General features: G+C 49.6%; 1 protein-coding gene across 1 annotated transcript; it reads left to right on the forward strand.

Annotated features, from left to right (window-relative positions):
• The first annotated feature begins 14,287 nt into the window (after positions 1–14,287).
• On the forward strand, positions 14,288–16,837 carry HES1 (hes family bHLH transcription factor 1). The gene is made up of 4 exons (XM_033213071.1): positions 14,288–14,710; positions 14,848–14,943; positions 15,191–15,278; positions 15,912–16,837. Exons 1-4 carry the CDS (start codon positions 14,603–14,605, stop codon positions 16,460–16,462), a joined length of 843 nt encoding a protein of 280 aa, XP_033068962.1. The 5' UTR covers positions 14,288–14,602; the 3' UTR covers positions 16,463–16,837.
• Positions 16,838–17,649: the final 812 nt, after the last annotated feature.

Genomic DNA, 17,649 nt, shown 5'->3' on the forward strand with positions numbered 1-17,649 from the left:
ATCCGGGTTACTGCTGGAGCCTCCTCTGGAGTAAGGGGAAAATAGTGAAACTCTAGGGAAGGGTGCCCTTTGCAGACCTGGAAAGGCTCTTCCTTGCAAATGAATGTCAAAACCAGGGAGACGGAAAACCAATGTACATGATACGGAAACCGGGATGAAAAACTGCCTCAAATCTACCAACAAGTGAAAGGAAAAATCTACAAAACGGAAAAGTCCGTCTTGGTCATTCTGCACAGTCTTTATTCTGTGAGAGAAAGCAGTGGTCCCCACTTAGGATATCAAAGACTGAGGTCCCACGTTATCTCCAGGTTTTACTCAAAGAACTCTGCATATTTGGGTATTATTTTTATCTCTCCCTTTTGTTTATTGTCTCAGGGTAAACACTTGTGATTCATAAATGCCTTAAGAGTGAATCAGTATTCTCCTGTTCAAACCAATAGAGGCCACATCAAACAATAACCTACAAGGTATTATTAATCATTAAATAGCACATATATGAGCACTCAGGAAAGGGAGCCATTTTTCTTTTCTTTTCTTGTTTGTTTGTTTGAAGGAAATTAACAAAGTACTACAAACCTTGACTTTGAACTATTCAGAAAAGAAGTTTTTTTTTAACTATTAAAAACTTAGTTAAATTCAAGGCTAAAAAGGGCAAATATTTCACGTGGGAAAGTGCTCCTTCGTTTGGGAGACTTCCTTCAGCCATTAAACTATGGCCTGGACTTCAAACTGTAGCAGTTACTTTTTCCATAAGTTCACACTCTCGAAAAATGAACATTCTCAACCATGGTCGGTAGAAGCAAGAGTCCACTGTAGAATTTCTACGCCGTAGCCACACCTGGGTGCAAACTGACAGGTAGGCAAGTCCAGAGCACACCTGCTCTATCGAAGAAGAAGAAACCAAGTCATGCTAAATACACTGTAAGCACAGCCGTCACAGGACCTCCCTCTCCTTCTCCCCTATGCACACTAAAAGAGGTCCTCTAGGCTCAAAAATGGGGTTCCTCCCTCTGTGGATGGTAGATCAATGGTATCACCCCTCACAGATATGGAGGCGCTAAAACATGAATGATTTTTTAATAATCTTTCTTCTCCCTGTCCCTCAGGAAGCATCTCTGCTGATACCACGACTGCATGGACACGTGAATCTAGCACGTGCAGTCGGAGGCCCACAGAACTGGGATGGTCATGTATCCCAGCTTATGCCATTTGTCCCAACATCAGTGTTACTAGCATTGTCTTCCACTCTCAAAAGTGTTCCAGTTTGAACCCTAAATGATACGGTCACCTCCACAGAGCTGGAGCAGGGAGGGTCTTGGTGTTCATCCTTCCCATCAATCTTATCTCCTACAAGTGAGATGGGGGTCCAAGGAGGGTGTGCCCACATTTATGCTTTTGATTTGCCCCTCCCTCTGCAGCCCTTCCCACGCCCTCCTGTCCCTGTGAGGGAGGGAGGACCACCCGCACATCCTGCACGCCAGGCCCATATTGACGCCTGATGCTTTTGCCTCCATTCAGATCTCTTCCTTCTGTGAACCTGAGGCTCGTTTCAATTATTCAAGGCAGGACCACAACAAGCTCTGCATCTGCCTGCACACAAAGCCAAAATCACAGTGCTCGGGTGGTGGGGACCCTTTTCCCTGAAAAAGAAGAAGTCAGATCATTTTTTAAGTTCTCTCCCGGCCCTAGAACCTGCGATTCATAAGAAATTGGCTGAAGCTTTTGGTTTGCCAGTATACTCATGAACCGGTTTACCAGGGTGGTTGCCATCCATTTCTTTGAAAACATTAGCATCTTGTGAATTTTCATGAGATGAACAAGGGTACCTATCTTACATATCAGAGATGTTTACTATACAGTAATAATAAAGGTAGCTGAGAACTTATATTGTATTTACAAAATGCCAGGCACTGTAGTAAGCACATTACATATATGGGTCCTCATAACACTCTGATAAGGTAGGTACAATGAATATCTCCCCATTGAACAGATAGGTAAATCAAGGTACAGAATTGTTATGTCACACAGCTAGAACGCAAGTAAGTGGAACACGAACCCAGGCAGTCTGGCTCCAGAGCTGGCCTTTTCGCCACCCTGCTATCCAGTTTCTCCTGAATATCTATGTAGATATATGTTCAGCATTCCTAACCGAAATAATCAGCAGGCCAGTCAAATCTCAGCTGTAAAACACTTGAAGTTCACAGAGCAAGTCACTATTTAAATCTTGAAGGGCATTTCGCCTCCGATTTATAGCCTCCTTTACCGGTATCACTCAGCATCGTAAAACAACAGGTGTGTTGGGGTGCTCTGTCAAAACAGGTGTTTCTGTGTGCTGTGTTTACACTTATTTAACCCAGGGTGTCTGGGCACAATTGCTATTTATTTCTTAGTTATACAGAATCTTCCACGGGGAGCTCATATGAAAAGAGGTGTGAGGTGGGAAAAGAGGTGAGTAATGGCCCTGCCTCAGGACCTTTGGCTGGGCTTGTGTACTACCCCTGGCAACTGCCCACTGGGCTCACCTGTCCCAGCTGCCCTCCACACTTTCTTTTCCAGTCTTCCAGAAGGACCAGTGATCTGCCTACTGGCCTTTTTTCCCTTTCCATCTGCTTCCCAGCAGTGGAACCTGCCTGCTTAAATCTTACTTATTAACTATACATAGATACGGCAGACTGCGATTACAGTAGAATTGTTTGGGAGCTCAGTATCTTGCCTCTTCCCACGTACCTTACCCTGGGAATTGCTTTGTACTTGCATATTGCCATGTGGTGGTGTGTCTTTAATAACCATCAATAAAGATACGCCTGGGAAAACATGGACAGCCACAGACTCCTCTACATTCACCTGACTGCACAGAATGGAGCTGTCTGCAGAGGTATCCCGGCTACCCAGAGGTGGTCACCAGGAGTAGTCAAAGTAAACCCACCCCCTTTGATTCTGCAGCCAAAAAGAATTTAGAAGAATATGCTCACCATCTGAGGGTTCCCTGAATCCAATAAAACCTGTTCTTAAGTCTAAGTTCATTTACGAATTTATTCTCCAAATATTTGAGAGTGACTGTTCTGTGAAAAGTATTCTACCTAATACCATGAGGTGTTTCGGAGCTTCTTTATCAGAAAGGCAAAGGATGTGGGAGGTAAGGAGAATCTTATTTTTTTTAGACAAGGTCTAGCTCTGTCGTCTAGGCTGGAGTGCAGTGGCACAATCTCAGCTTACTGCAGCTTTCGCCTCCCGGGTTGAAGTGATCCTCCCACCTCAGCCTCTCAAGTCGCTGAGACTACAGGCACATACCATCATGCCCAGCTAATTTTTGTATTTTCCTGTGGAGATAGGATTTCGCCATGTTGCCTGGGCTGCTCTTGAAATCCTGGGCTCAAGTGATCCAGCCACCTAGGCCTTCCAAAGTGCTGGGATTACAGGCGTGAGCCACTGTGCCTAGCTGGGAAATTTTTATAATATAAGCCTGGGGTGTCACACTCTGCACAGATTAATAGCGCTTGAATAGCAGGCGGGGATGGAAGTAACTGTGAAAAGAGGTATGTAATTTTGCCTTGCATGTAGTAGGTGCTCAAGAATATTTGAGTGGAATTAAGTTAAACAGACAATTAGAAATTAGATGGTCTTAGCCCCCTGACATACTGTCTGTCATCAGTGCAGGTTCACTCAATACAAAGAAAATGAGCGGAGACTCTACCCCTCCATCCAGGTGACAGGTGGTTCTAGATGCCGAGTCTAGGTCTGCCCCAGGTGCCAGGGCTTTGAGGGCAGGGGAGGAGATGAATAGCCACCCATAACAAGGAAATCGAATTCCTGAACTTGAGTACTGGGGTGCCTCCGTGACGGTGAGAGCCTATGGAGATAAAGGTCACAGCTGGATACACGTATGATACATGCACAGCGTGGCAACCTCCTCCAGGAGCCAGCAACGTGCTTGGAATTTATCAGGAGACCTCCCATCAGGTCAGGTGAGCCTGGCACACACCAGCATGCTGCAAGAGAACCCACTCTCCCTGAGTCCTCTCAGATTTCAACCAACGCTGGTCTGTGGAGGTCCAAGCCCGCAAAAGGACAGACTCCTTTTCCCTACTAAACATAACGTCAGTACACCGAATGGCGCTGAGGGAATCCAAAAATGAGCTCTGTCACGTAGACAGTTGCCCACAGTGGTTGAGGAACTATGGAGATTCATGCTCGGTCCTTTCTCGGAAGCTCCAAGGATTCGGCGTACTGCCTCACCCTTTGTTCTGAGCCACTGTCCCCTGACCTCCTGCCCCAAACCATCACCCCTAAACTGAGTAGCAGGGTATGGTCCCCGTAAGTCCCCAGTCCTGGTCTTCATTTCCAAACAACCCCACAACCTTTTCCAGCCTATGAGATTATATATGCATATATATACACACAGACATATACAAACGTGTATATATGTGTATATATATAAAATGTGCATATATACACATACACATAAAAAGTGTATATATATACACATACATACATATAGCTAGATATATAAAAACATGTATTTTTTTACTTTAAGTTCTGGGATACATGTGCAGAACGTGCAGGTTTGTTATATAGGTATACATGTACCATGGTGGTTTGCTGCACCCATCAAGCCATCATCTAGGTTTTAAGCCTTGCATGTATTAGGTATTTGTCCTGTTGCTCTCCCTCCCCTTGCCCCCACCCTCTGACAGGCCCCAGTGTGTGATGTTCCCTCCCTGTGTCCATGTGTTCTCATTGTTCAACTCTCATTTATGAGTGAGAACATGCAGTGTTTGGTTTTCTGTTCCTGTGTTAGTTTGCTGAGAATGATGACTTCCAGCTTCACCCATGTCTCTGCAAAGGACATGATCTCAGCATACGTATGTTTATTGCAGCACTATTCACAATAGCAAAGAATTGGAACCAACCCAATGCCCATCAGTGATAGATTGAATAAAGAAAATGTGGCACATCTACACACCACGGAAGCCTACGGGATTTTATGTTACACCTCTGGCAGCACAAACAGCATGGAACGAACAACTAACCAGTACAAAGTGATGCAGCTTCCAGAATTCCACAAGGGCCCTCATTCTCAAACCTGGTCTTCTTTTCTGAGATCTTCCCAGAAAGGCTTTCTGCACTAAATGCTGAACCAGGCAGCTCTACCCTCAGTTCAGGGAGGCCTAGGACCCTACCTCTGTGTGTCATTTCAAGAATCTGCTCAGTCATCTTTTTGCTAAGTGAGATCCTTCCCCTCATGTCTCTCCCTTCTGATTTTCCCCCACAAGAACAGGACCTTCCCTCACTTCCTCTTCCCACAAAGATGTGCCTGTCCTCTGGATTACTGACACTCTTTACCAGCTTGACAGACATCTCTTTTGTCCTCTGTTCCAGTTTCTGGAAATCTGATTCTTATCCATGGCTTTCCCTAAGAAAGAGAAGTCAGCACTCTCCTGGCCTGTAAGCTCCTTTCTCTACCCTTTCTCTCTAGAGGTACTATTTTCCAGAACGCCCGTCTATCCCATATCCGGAGTCCCCAACAGCCCGCAGTCCAGCCAAACATCTCCTGCATTGACCACAGAAGTCCAGTCTCTCCCCGCCTGGGATGCCCAACAAAGCCCTTCCAGCCTAGACAGTCTAGAACAAATGGCTATGTATGAGGACAGAATGCTATAGTGGACTCGAAAGTGCCTCGTCAACTGTCAAGTAATACCTTGTGGTGACATGTACCTTAGGTACCTCCCACTCTGTGGACGAGACCAGAAGGTCCCAGTCATGCTAGACCCCATCAGTCTTTCTTTCTTTTTTTTTTTGAGACACAGTCTCAGTATGTTGTCCAGGCTGGAGTGCAGTGGTGCAATCTCAGCTCACTGCAATCTCTGCCTCCTGGGTTCAAGTGATTCTCATGCCTCAGCCTCTGAGTAGTGAGGACTACAGGCACGCGTCACCACGCCCAGCTAATTTTTTGTATTTTTGGTAGAGACGGGGTTTTGCCATGTTGGCCAGGCTGGTCTCAAACTCCTGGCCTTAAGTGATCCATCCGCCTCAGCCTCCCAAAGTGCCAGGATTACAGGTGTGATCAACCATGCCCAGCCCTATCATCTTGAGCTTAGCTGTGGCAGCTGCCCGGACCATCTTCTCTTCTTCTCTATGCCTGACATCTAAAAGGAAAATACATATTTCATTTGCAAACATCATCTCTCAACCACTTGGAAGATCCATTATTTTTCTCACTTCTCCCTCTCCTAAATGTGAAGCCGGCCAGCAGCAGTGTCTTAGTGTTCCAGGCCCTTCGCTGTATTCCTACCATCATGTCTTCTCTGGTCCTGAGATAAAAGCTTAGCACCACCGGAGCATTGATTCCAGAGCTAGAATTATTGCCTCTTCTAATCTTCCTTTCAGAGTGCAAATCAGAGGAACACACTAGCAATTATAAGAAGAGAGGACATGTGGCTTGGCTTGGTTTGGTTGACTGAGAGGCAGCCTGCCTATCCTGGACAGACCCTGCAAAAGGCTTCCTATGTCCTGGAGCTGAGAAATTAAGATCCCTTCTTTTTCAGAGAATATAGGGTGATGAGCAAATCTGAGAAAGGAGAATCACAGCACAGCAAACCTGGGACTATGCTCTGTAACCCTACCAAAATCACTCACCAGCAGATAGCTCAGGGTCTTAGCTGTAAAATTCATGTTTGGTGGTAATGTTAGTCACTTGTTGTAGATGATATTTGAAAATGTTTTTCTCCTATAGAGGGATATAGTAAAGAGAGTTTCTAGACTGGCAGGCAGTTCTGGTTTTTGCTATTTCCCCTCTGGGAAGCTGCTTGACCCTGTGCAAGTCGCTTCTTCCTGGGCTGTTTCCTTATCCATTAAAGCAGTGGGCTGACTCGGTGACCTCTTAGGTCCCTTCTGCCGTCTCTTCCAGCTTCCATCTTTCTATAATCTATGAGATAATGCAAGAATGCTGATGATGATTATTGTAACTAAAAATATGTTGTGGCCAGGTGCGGTGGCTCACGCCTGTAATTCCAGGACTTTGGGAGGTCAAGGCAGGCAGATCACCTGAAGTTGGGAGTTCCAGACCAACCTGACCAACATGGAGAAACCCCGTCTCTACTAAAAATACAAAATCAGCCAGGCATGGTGGCACATGCCTGTCATCCCAGCTACTTGGGAGGCTGAGGCAGGAGAATCACTTGAAACCAGGAGGCAGAGGTTGCGGTGAGCCGAGATTGCGCCATTGTACTCCAGCCTGGGCAACAAGAGCGAAACTCCATCTAAAAAAAAAAAAAATTGTGTGTGTATATATATACACACACACACATGTATGTTGTATGGCCAGGTGCAGTGGCTCATGCCTGTAATTCCAGCACTTTGGGAGGCCAAGGTGGGCGGATCACTTCAGGTCAGGAGTTCAAGACAAGCCTGGCCAACATGATGAAACCCCATTTCTACTAAAATCACAAAAATTAGCCAGGTGTGGTGGCGCGTGCCTGTAGTCTCAGCTACTTGGGAGACAGAGGTGAGAGAATCGCTTGAATCCAGGAAGTAGAGGTTGCAGTGAGCCGAGATTGCGCCACTGCATTCCAGCCTGGGCGACAGAGTGAGACTCCGTTTCAAAAAAAGAAAAAAGAAAATACGTTGATTCATCCCAAATCACTTTCAGGTCCTGAGTTTTACCAAATGGTTTTTCTGGATAGCTAAGTTTTTCTGTTTTTGATTTTTGGAGAAATTTGGTCTGACGTTACCATTTGAACAGCTTATCAGCAAGGCAAACAAATGCATGCCCTGAGTTTAAAGGGGATGGGTTCCACCCCACATTCCAGAGGCTTCTTGAGGTCCCTGGGCCTGCCCCCACATGCCCCAGCCCCAGCATGGCTCTGACCCTTTCAGGCACAAGGGTGCAAGTTAGCATCCCTGTGATCCCTCAGGGATACCCTCCTTCACCCCTGATCTTGCAGGTTCGCCTCACTGAAGCTCTGCTCAGAGGTTAGGAGGTTGGCAGGGACATTTAGAGCCTTCCCACCACCGCTGCTGTGGCTGGGCCAAACGTGTGAGTTAAGCCATTCCAGGATGCCCCACCCCCACCCTACTGGGAAAGGCTTTCTTGGCAACCATCCTCTTTCAGAGCCCATTAGAAAAGTGCACATTCCCTTGGTTTCACTGGCTCCAAGTGAGTGTTGGAGGGTGGGGGGAGTATTACAGGCTGCCATTAGCCCATGTTGAAAGCTTCTGCTTTCCACCCCCAACTCCAGTTTGCAGTGCAAGGTCCTAGCTTGGCCAGGAATCAACCAGGCGTTTTGTTCAGAAGTAGCAACTTATTTTTATCAAAGATGGAATGCAGTTGCAGTTGTTTCTAATGCCTCTGCATGGAAACCAGGGCTCCTGCTGCAAGCACTCCCGACTCCTCTTTTCTCAGCAGACACTTTGCTTTCTCACCTATCCCTTTCTCCATCCAAAAATTGGATGCAGAGCTGCTCAAGTGCCTCAGAATTCGGGAGTAAAAAGTTGTAGAAATTCAAAGTGTCTTTATTGTCTATTTTAAATGCAGGCTTTGGTGATCACAACTCTATAAACCCAATCTAAAATTACCCAAGGACCACAGCAGTGTGGTGTGGCAAAAAGAGCTCCCAGCTGCCTTCTGCCCACCCTACACCCCCACACACCCCCAGCCTTATGTTGCTGTGGGCAGCTGAGCAAGTCCCTTCTCTCCCTGGGGCTTAGAGTACCCACTAGTAAGCAGAGATTCCCTGATCAGCTTTCCTTATCCTTTTTTGATTGCAAAGAGCTTTGCAATTCTGCTGAAAGCTGTGGAACCTCTTCTCAGGGAAAAAAAAGTGACGCATCAGTTTATGCATTTGAAAAGTATCTGTTAAGCTCCTGTTAAATATGCACATATAGACACACGTTGAAATTCCATTTCAGGGGCTTTACAGGTAAAAAAAAAAAAAAAATCCTGGTTATGAATTCTGTGAACAGCATATACAGACTGCTAGCTAGAAAGACTATGATACTGATTCTAGCAGAGGGTTCTCAAGCTACCAGCCAGCACATGCTAGAGAACCGGGGCAGCAAGGTGGTCATTACAAAGGTGACCTCTACTTGCCCCCCCTTCCCAGCACCCCATCTGGCACGCGCCCCAGCAAACATGCGTGCACAACCAGCCTGGAATGTGCTGTTTCTGGGCACTCGGACTGCTGGAAGCTGGCTGCAGCCCTGGAGAGACAACAAACATGTCTTTCTACCCTGGGCTTTATTTTTCTCACGGTCCCTGAAAGGGCTGTGATCAGGTGATATGTGTGGGACTGCTCCCTGTACAGGTGCGGAGCAGGTACCGAGGGGAGGAGAAAATCCGCCCTGTGTGTACTTACTCAAAGCTCTTTCAATAGCCCTCCCAGGATAGCTCTTGGCAAGGCAGCTACCACGTCTCTGGCAGGCTGGAGTGAATCTGAGTGTGAGAAAGTCAGTCATGCGGAGGAAAAGGGGAAAAAAAGCTTCAAATCCTCAGGCAAAATACCTTTTTTCTTCTTCTCTTGCTCTCTCCTTTCTGTAGCTTTAAACCAAACCCACAAACCACTCTGATACCAGGGGACAAAGGGGAGTTTCACTAGAGATGCAGTTATTTGTTTTATGGTTTGAAAGCAAACAGGTGATGCAGTAAGACAGAGAAAGCACCCTTCCAGGGTCAGGGCTGGGGAGACAGTGTGGGTGGAGACAAGCACGGGAGCCCCTGGTTGTATTTATTGCATGACACGGTGAGAACGATTCAGAACGATGCTGGTATCACAGTGGGATCAAAGAAGTGATCTCCTCTGACCAACTGGGCTCCAGTTTCTCTTTGCTTTGGGAGTCGGAGGAAAAGGATGACTGAAAAATAAAGGCTGTTTCTATCTATCGAAGAGTATTCTTCCAAATCCAGATGCTTCTTCCTGAGTTGAGGAGCTTACTGTCCCATTTGAGAAGGGGTGGGGAGAGGACAAAGTTGGGTCCTATTTTCACTGCCTAGGATAACTTTTCAGTTCCCTAGAAACTGAAAAGTCATCTATGAGCCCACATGCAAGAAACTCTTCTTGAATGGTTAAGAGTGGAAAGCCAGAGAGTTCCTGGAATTTATTTTTATTTACTTATTTATTTTTGGTCCAGACATAAATACATAGTTAATTTTTTTTGTCACTTGAGCCTCTGTCCCCCTATCGAAAAATGTGTGTGTGAGTTACTTGTGCCTTCTACCAGTCCAAGCACTCCCAAAGTGGCAATAAATGAGTTGATTAACTATTTGACCCACGAGGCTGCTTTAGGCACTGCAGTGAGACCCTAACTTGACCATATTCCATTCCCCATGTACTTTCAGGGCGCCAAATAGAGTGGGGAACAGAATCAGATGAAAACGTCTCTTAGAATGGGCAGGGGTGGCACACCCCAATAGTTAATGAAGGCCGACCAGCAGACGGCAGTCAATGTCATGGCAGAGCTTAGCAGAGCAGGCACTGGTTCTGAAAGATTTGGGGGGAACCTGGGAAGGGTTAACATGCTTCCCTGGGAAGGGTTTAGTTCCCCGGAAGAATCTGGGTCAGTGTATTTGGGAAGTTTTTAAAAAGTCAGACACTGAGTAGAAGCATTTTAAGAAGCTTGCAAAGCTTATTGGGGCCATGGCAGAAAGGAGGGTAACTTCACAGGCTCACCACCTTTCACCGAGAGGATTTTAACCACACAGGAAAACCCTACGTCTTCCAAAAGCAACAGACAATTTTCTGTCATCACCACTTTTCCATCTGTTTAAAATAAGAAAGAAAATTCCTTCCCCATTGGCCCCAGGTTGCAGGTCAACAAAGGAGGCATTGTTCACCATTTTTGCAGAACATGACAGGGCACAGCTCACTCTGCAACGTAAGAAAACATTAAAAAAAAAAAAAAAAATCTCAGAGTAGCCCAAGGGGCAGCAGTGAGTAAACCAAGCCTGCAATGAGGTAAATGTTTGGTTGCAGGCTGGAGGACTGTCCTGGAAGGTGGAAATGAGGCTTAGGTGAATACGGTCAGAGCCACGATTCCTTAGTTAAGACTCAGGAACTAAATCTGAGTTCCTGAGTTCCTGGTTGGGAGTTGGGAACACTGCATTAAAGGGTAGGCAGGGTTGAGTTGAACTCAGGTCCTAAGAGTGTGCAGTCAATGTCCAGAGGAGCTGATGTAGACAGATGCCTCTGGGAGTCAGTCTGCACCTGCCTCCTAGGAACCTTCTTCACTAGCTTGAACTGCGTAACTGCCCTTTCTGCCTCCAAACCCTGCAATCTGCTCTTCCACTTTTGCCAGAGCCAGCTTTCTAAAGGGAAACCCTGATGCCCCTCCTTTGCTCAAGAATGTTTCATGGCTCTCCATTGTCTAAAGATAAGGTCCAAAGTCCTTTAGCAAGATGTTTAAGGAGCTTGTGACATGGCCTCAAGCTGCCTCTTCTAGTCCTTCACATTTCCTAGGCTCCAGACCATGTTCTCTGAATAAAGTCTTCAAGTTCCAGGGTCTTGGCCTTTAATGCCATGGGTACCTGCATCCTCTCCAGCCCACGACTCAGCACATTCCCAATGCCCCAGTCCTACTTATTTTTCAAGGTACACAGGCCAATCTCTCCAGGAAATTTTCCAAAGTACCTCAACTTAAAAGTAATTTAATTCTCCTGAAACTCCATAGCATTTTACCTCTATCCAGACATATGTGTCTCTTGAACCTAGGACCCCCCAGAGGAATTTACTGGGACATCCGTAGATGTCAGCTGTACACGTTCATATGTATCTCTAGAGCGCTGGCTTCCAGAGGGCAATAACGGTCTGACTGCTGTAAACCCAGGTAGACCAGCAATACTGTTATCCATACAAGTGTGGTTTCATATTTTGTTTCCGTCCTCCTGATCTCTCAGGCCACCACCTAACTCAGAAAATAAAGGAAAGATAAAGGAATGCTCAGTCATCAATCAGAAAATCAGCATCTGTCTGCCCCTGCAGTTTACTGTCACCTTCTTGCAGGCTGCCACTGTATCTCTCATCGTGGAAATCCCAGGGTTTAACACAGTGTCTGACACTGCGCGTGTGTTCCACAATGAAAGAAAGAAGGCGGCTTGCCCACGGGTCACCCAGAGTGAGGAACCACTGAATCTCACCCGGGACGCAATCTGGCGAAACCATTGACAACATTATCTCAGTAGGGAGCTGGGAGGCAGGAAGGAATGAAGTGTCTGAGAACCGTGCTTCAGGCCTCCGGGAAGCGGGAAGGGCTGAGGGGGCGGGAGGCCACATCAAACAAGACGCTGGGCTCCCGGGCTGCCCGGAGCCGCGAGCCGAGCTCCCAGGCGGCGAGAAGGGCGGAGGGGGGGTTGGGGCACGGGGGCCGGCGACCCGGGCAGGCGGGAGGGAGGCGGAGGAGGCGGCCGGCCGGCCCAGGCAGTGCGCGCCGCCCGCCCGGCTCGGCAAATCCCCCAGGGAGGCCGCCGCCAGAGCCCTGGCGCTCCCGGCCCGGCGCCCGCCACGTGGCACCCGGCGGCGGCGGCGGCGACTCCTCCCGGCGCGCGGCCCGGCCAGCAGGCAGCACGCAGCCGCCCGCGCCGCCCGCCTCCTCCCGGCCGCCCGCCGGCGGCCTCCCGGGCGCAGTGAGGGGGAGCGGCCGGGCCGCCGGGACCCGGGGAAGGGGCGGGCGGCGCGAAGCCGCTTTAACCACAGTCGCCGAACGGAGGCAGGAGGCTGACCCGGCCGCTTCCTAAGTGCGGTCAGGCATCCCGTGACCGCGGCGGGCGCCCAGGGCCCCGCGTGGGGTTGGGCGGGGGCGAGGAGCAAACTCGGAGGCCCCCACCTCGCCCCCGGGCTGCTGCAAATGCGGCTTTCAGCCGAGTGAAAACCCCAAGCCCGAAAGTGAGGGTGGAGCGGCGGGGGGTGGAAGAATTCCCCACTCTCCAACCCGGGTGTGCGCTCCCCGCCCAGAAGAGCTGACCTTGGCCTGGGGAGGCGGGGGTGGGGAGAGAGGGTAAGCGCGGGGCTCGGCTTCCAGCCCGCCGCCCCTTCGGATTCCTGGCCCGGCGGGGCCGGAGGAGGGGGCCCCGGACACACACACACACCCCACACGCAGCGCGCGCCAATGAGCCCGGGCCAGGCGCAGGGGGCGGAGTTTTCCCAGGCTCGAGCACAGCAGCTGCTATTTACCTTCTTGGCTTCTCCCGGGGACCAGGAACCGGCCCCCGCTCTCCGCCGCCCGCCGCCGCCCCCCGCCTCCCTGCCCCCGGGGCGCGCGCACACACACTCACTCACACACGCACGCACACACACATCCTCCCGGCCCGGCCGCAGCCGCGGCGGCAATAAAACATCCTGGCACGTGCTCCGGCTCCAGGCGCGCCCACGCCGGCCGGCTGATGTCAAACTGCAGCTCGGCTGGTGTAGCTCTTAAAGGGCCCGCGCGGGCCGGGGGCCGAGGCCGCCCGCGGGGCGAGGAGGGAGAGGCTGCTTTCTTGACCGCCACCTCAACGCGCCGCAGAAACTAAAACCTACGGATGAAAAGGGAAAGGGTGGTGAAGGAGGGCGCGAGTCCCTGAGGCATTGCCCTCAGGGCCCCTCTTGTTCATTTTTTCATTTGAAATACCATTTCCTTCCACCCAGTTGGAAATTATTCTGATTGTTTCCTGGGGAAGCGCGGGGTCTAAGGCCCCAAATCCAGAAGAGAAATTTCTGAAAGACGGGGTGGGGGTGGGGTGGGGAAGGGATTCAAGAACTACCTTACTCCGAAAAACCTGCGTTTGTAAGGTAGAAGCCAATTTTTCCTTTTTCTGCATGGAAAAAGGAAAAAAAATGGCCCTTTTCCTGCATGATATACTTTCACACTCCTGAATGTGTAAAGTCTGAGCGGGAACTTTAGATATGTCGGTAACTCACACCTTTACACGAGTCCCGTCCCCCCCCCGCCCCCTTTTAACCACTGCTAATGTTTTTCTCTGCCCCTTTATACCTTTAAAAAATGTGTTTCAAATGAACTTATTACAGTCAAAGCAGCTCTGTTACATATGAGAGAGGGCATAAAGGGTAAAGACCCTGGCTCCAAAAGAAAGAGACAAGACCAAAACCAAAGCGGAAGGGAAAAAAAGATCACCTCTAAACCAAAGCCCAGAGGGAGAGTAGCAAAGGGTTAAAATCCTTTTGATTGACGTTGTAGCCTCCGGTGCCCTGGGCTCAGGCGCGCGCCATTGGCCGCCAGACCTTGTGCCTGGCGGCCAATGGGGGGGCGCGGTCCACGAGCGGTGCCGCGTGTCTCCTCCTCCCATTGGCTGAAAGTTACTGTGGGAAAGAAAGTTTGGGAAGTTTCACACGAGCCGTTCGCGTGCAGTCCCAGATATATATAGAGGCCGCCAGGGCCTGGGGATCACACAGGATCCGGAGCTGGTGCTGATAACAGTGGAATCCCCCGTCTACCTCTCTCCTTGGTCCTGGAACAGCGCTACTGATCACCAAGTAGCCACAAAATATTATTATAACCCTCAGCACTTGCTCAGTAGTTTTGTGAAAGTCTCAAGTAAAAGAGACACAAAGAATTCTTTTTCGTGAAGAACTCCAAAAATAAAATTCTCTAGAGATTAAAAAAAAAAAAAAGGAAAATGCCAGCTGATATAATGGAGAAAAATTCCTCGTCCCCGGTGGCTGCTACCCCAGCCAGTGTCAACACGACACCGGATAAACCAAAGACAGCATCTGAGCACAGAAAGGTAAGGGCGGTACCTGTATCTCTCTGCAGCCCCTCAAGATTAAGTAGGGGTTGGGGGGGCTTCTTTCTGTGTTGAAACCCCGGGATGAAATGGCAGATCCCATGGGAACACAGAACTCTTTTTTTATTTATTTGCAGTCATCAAAGCCTATCATGGAGAAAAGACGAAGAGCAAGAATAAATGAAAGTCTGAGCCAGCTGAAAACACTGATTTTGGATGCTCTTAAGAAAGATGTAAGTGGGAAAATGTTGCTCTTTCTTTTACTGAGAAAGCAAACACTTTCTCAGCTCCTAAGAGTGAAACCCCCCGCCTGCGGGGTCTAGCACTCGCCGGTACTGCGTTCTCCTAGGCGGGAGGGCCCGGCCTTATTCGCTGGGGTCCAGAGATATGCTTGCGCTCCGTGGCCGGGAGGAGAGACCCGCAGCACTCTGAAGCAACTGACACGGGGTTCACTTTCTTTTCTTGCCTCCTCCTATGTAGAGCTCGCGGCATTCCAAGCTGGAGAAGGCGGACATTCTGGAAATGACAGTGAAGCACCTCCGGAACCTGCAGCGGGCGCAGATGACGGGTGAGGGCGGCTCGCCGCGTCCCCCTGTGCGGGCGTCCCGCTCGCCTCGCGGTGATTTCTTCCAGACTTCCGCCCGTGGTTGTGAGAGGCATTCAGCTACATTTTACTGCCTTGGCTCACTCTCGCGTTCCCACGGTCTGGGGCTTATTTATAGCCACAACTCCAAGTTGTTACTGTTCCGGAAAGGGAGGGAAAGAGGTTGCAGCCGCTAGGGTGGCGGGCGGCGGGTAGGGTCGAAAGGACTTAGGACTGTGGCGGTTTGGAACTGCGTGGAGCCTGGGGGTCACTGGTTTAGCACTCCCTCCCGTTGCAGAAGGGGAAATGAGGCTTGGATGATGAATTGGGAGGCATTGTCCAAGGTCACATCGCGCGCGGGGGTGGGGGTGACAGATCTGTGGCTGAGATAGGCTTAAATGCAGCGACAGGGAATCGGGAAGGAGTGGCTCGGCTTTGGCAGCCAAGCTAATGTGTAGAGGTGGCTGGGGTTTTTTAAACCCATCCCACCCTCCCTGCCGGAGGCAGTTTTACGGGCCCATGGTCAGGGAGGCGCGCCACTGGGACCTCCCAGGGCGGAGGCAGTGGCCACGGGGCCAGGGCCGTTCGGTGACCCGTTTGTCTCCTTCTGGCCCGCAGCTGCGCTGAGCACAGACCCAAGCGTGCTGGGGAAGTACCGCGCTGGCTTCAGCGAGTGCATGAACGAGGTGACCCGCTTCCTGTCCACGTGCGAGGGCGTTAATACCGAGGTGCGCACTCGGCTGCTCGGCCACCTGGCCAACTGCATGACCCAGATCAATGCCATGACCTACCCCGGGCAGCCGCACCCCGCCTTGCAGGCGCCGCCGCCGCCCCCACCAGGACCCGGCGGCCCCCAGCACGCGCCGTTCGCGCCGCCGCCGCCGCTCGTGCCCATCCCCGGAGGCGCGGCGCCCCCTCCCGGCGGCGCCCCCTGCAAGCTGGGCAGCCAGGCTGGAGAGGCAGCTAAGGTGTTTGGAGGCTTCCAGGTGGTACCGGCTCCCGATGGCCAGTTTGCTTTCCTCATTCCCAACGGGGCCTTCGCGCACAGCGGCCCTGTCATCCCGGTCTACACCAGCAACAGCGGCACCTCCGTGGGTCCCAACGCAGTGTCACCTTCCAGCGGCCCCTCGCTTACGGCAGACTCCATGTGGAGGCCGTGGCGGAACTGAGGGGCTCAGGCCATCCCTCCTCCTAAACTCCCCAACCGACCTCTCTTCCCTCTGGACTGTAAACAGGAACTTGAGTACTGGGAGAGAAAAGGACTTTTTTGATTAAGTGGTTACTTTGTGTTTTTTTAATTTCTAAAAAGTTACCTTTTGTAGAGAGAGCTGTATTAAGTGACTGACCATGCACTATATTTGTATATATTTTATATGTTCATATTGGATTGCGCCTTTGTATAAAAGCTCAGATGACATTTCGTTTTTTACACGAGATTTCTTTTTTATGTGATGCCAAAGATGTTTGAAAATGCTCTTAAAATATCTTCCTTTGGGGAAGTTTATTTGAGAAAATATAATAAAAGGAAAAAGTAAAGGCTTTTATGTCTTAGAACTGATTCTTCCAGGATATGTAAAAAGGCTCTTGGTAGAATTTGAATTACATGTAATTGGTCAATTCAAGAATTGATCTTTTGTTATTAAAAGAACATTTTAAAAAATCCATCAAACCTTTCACCAATCCTCCGTGAACTAAAAAGACTAAATTCCATTTACTTTACAAGCAGCCATCTGATAAGGTTTCCCTGATAAACTTGTGGTCAGTCTCTTAAAGGATTTCCAAAAAAATTGTTTTTAAGTTGCAGTCGGGTAAGTCTGTAGCCCTCGTTCTTCTACCTCCTCCTGAGGAAGACTGCACAGGACTAAATTCACCAAGTCAGTGGATCCAAACCTATTGCCCATTGCACGTTAAGGGTGGTTCCTGCAGCTCTCCTCTCCTAGGGTAGCTCACCGACATCCAAAGCAAAAACACTTCCAACTGCTGCGCCTCCTTCAAGAGTTGGGGTCTTCATTAATTAGCCAATCCTTTGGTTCAAATAAGACGTTCCCTAGCACCCAAAAGTTTGAAATGCCTCTCTGCACCCTCTTCAAGCAAGCTGAAAAGGTCAACAGATTCCTTCTGCCAAGGGACAGTTAGTTAGACTCCCAAGTGGAGGCTGAGCCCAGATGATTAACACCAGACATGTGTTTTTGATAAGTTTCTGTGCTTGGCTCTAATAGAGAAAGCATGTGGGAGCTGTGCTGGCAGGCACACAGGCCATCTTCCCCTTTTAATACAAACAGCAAGCGACCCCTTCGCTTGGTCATGCCCCATTTCCAGGCGAGATGTGGGCTCCAGATAGAAGCGAAAGGGTTGT

Source organism: Trachypithecus francoisi, unplaced genomic scaffold (genome assembly GCF_009764315.1).
Source record: "Trachypithecus francoisi isolate TF-2019V2 unplaced genomic scaffold, Tfra_2.0 Lachesis_group0, whole genome shotgun sequence".
In the NCBI taxonomy this organism is placed as follows: Eukaryota; Metazoa; Chordata; class Mammalia; order Primates; family Cercopithecidae; genus Trachypithecus; species Trachypithecus francoisi.

What these genes read in the sequence shown, in the direction of transcription:
- HES1 (XM_033213071.1), top strand. Translation starts at nt 14,603, where the DNA reads ATGCCAGCTGATATAATGGAGAAAAATTCCTCGTCCCCGGTGGCTGCT. An exon ending in TGGATGCTCTTAAGAAAGAT is followed by an intron (nt 14,944 to 15,190) that starts GTAAGTGGGAAA and finishes CCTCCTATGTAG; the next exon opens with AGCTCGCGGCATTCCAAGCT. An exon ending in GCAGCGGGCGCAGATGACGG is followed by an intron (nt 15,279 to 15,911) that starts GTGAGGGCGGCT and finishes TCTGGCCCGCAG; the next exon opens with CTGCGCTGAGCACAGACCCA.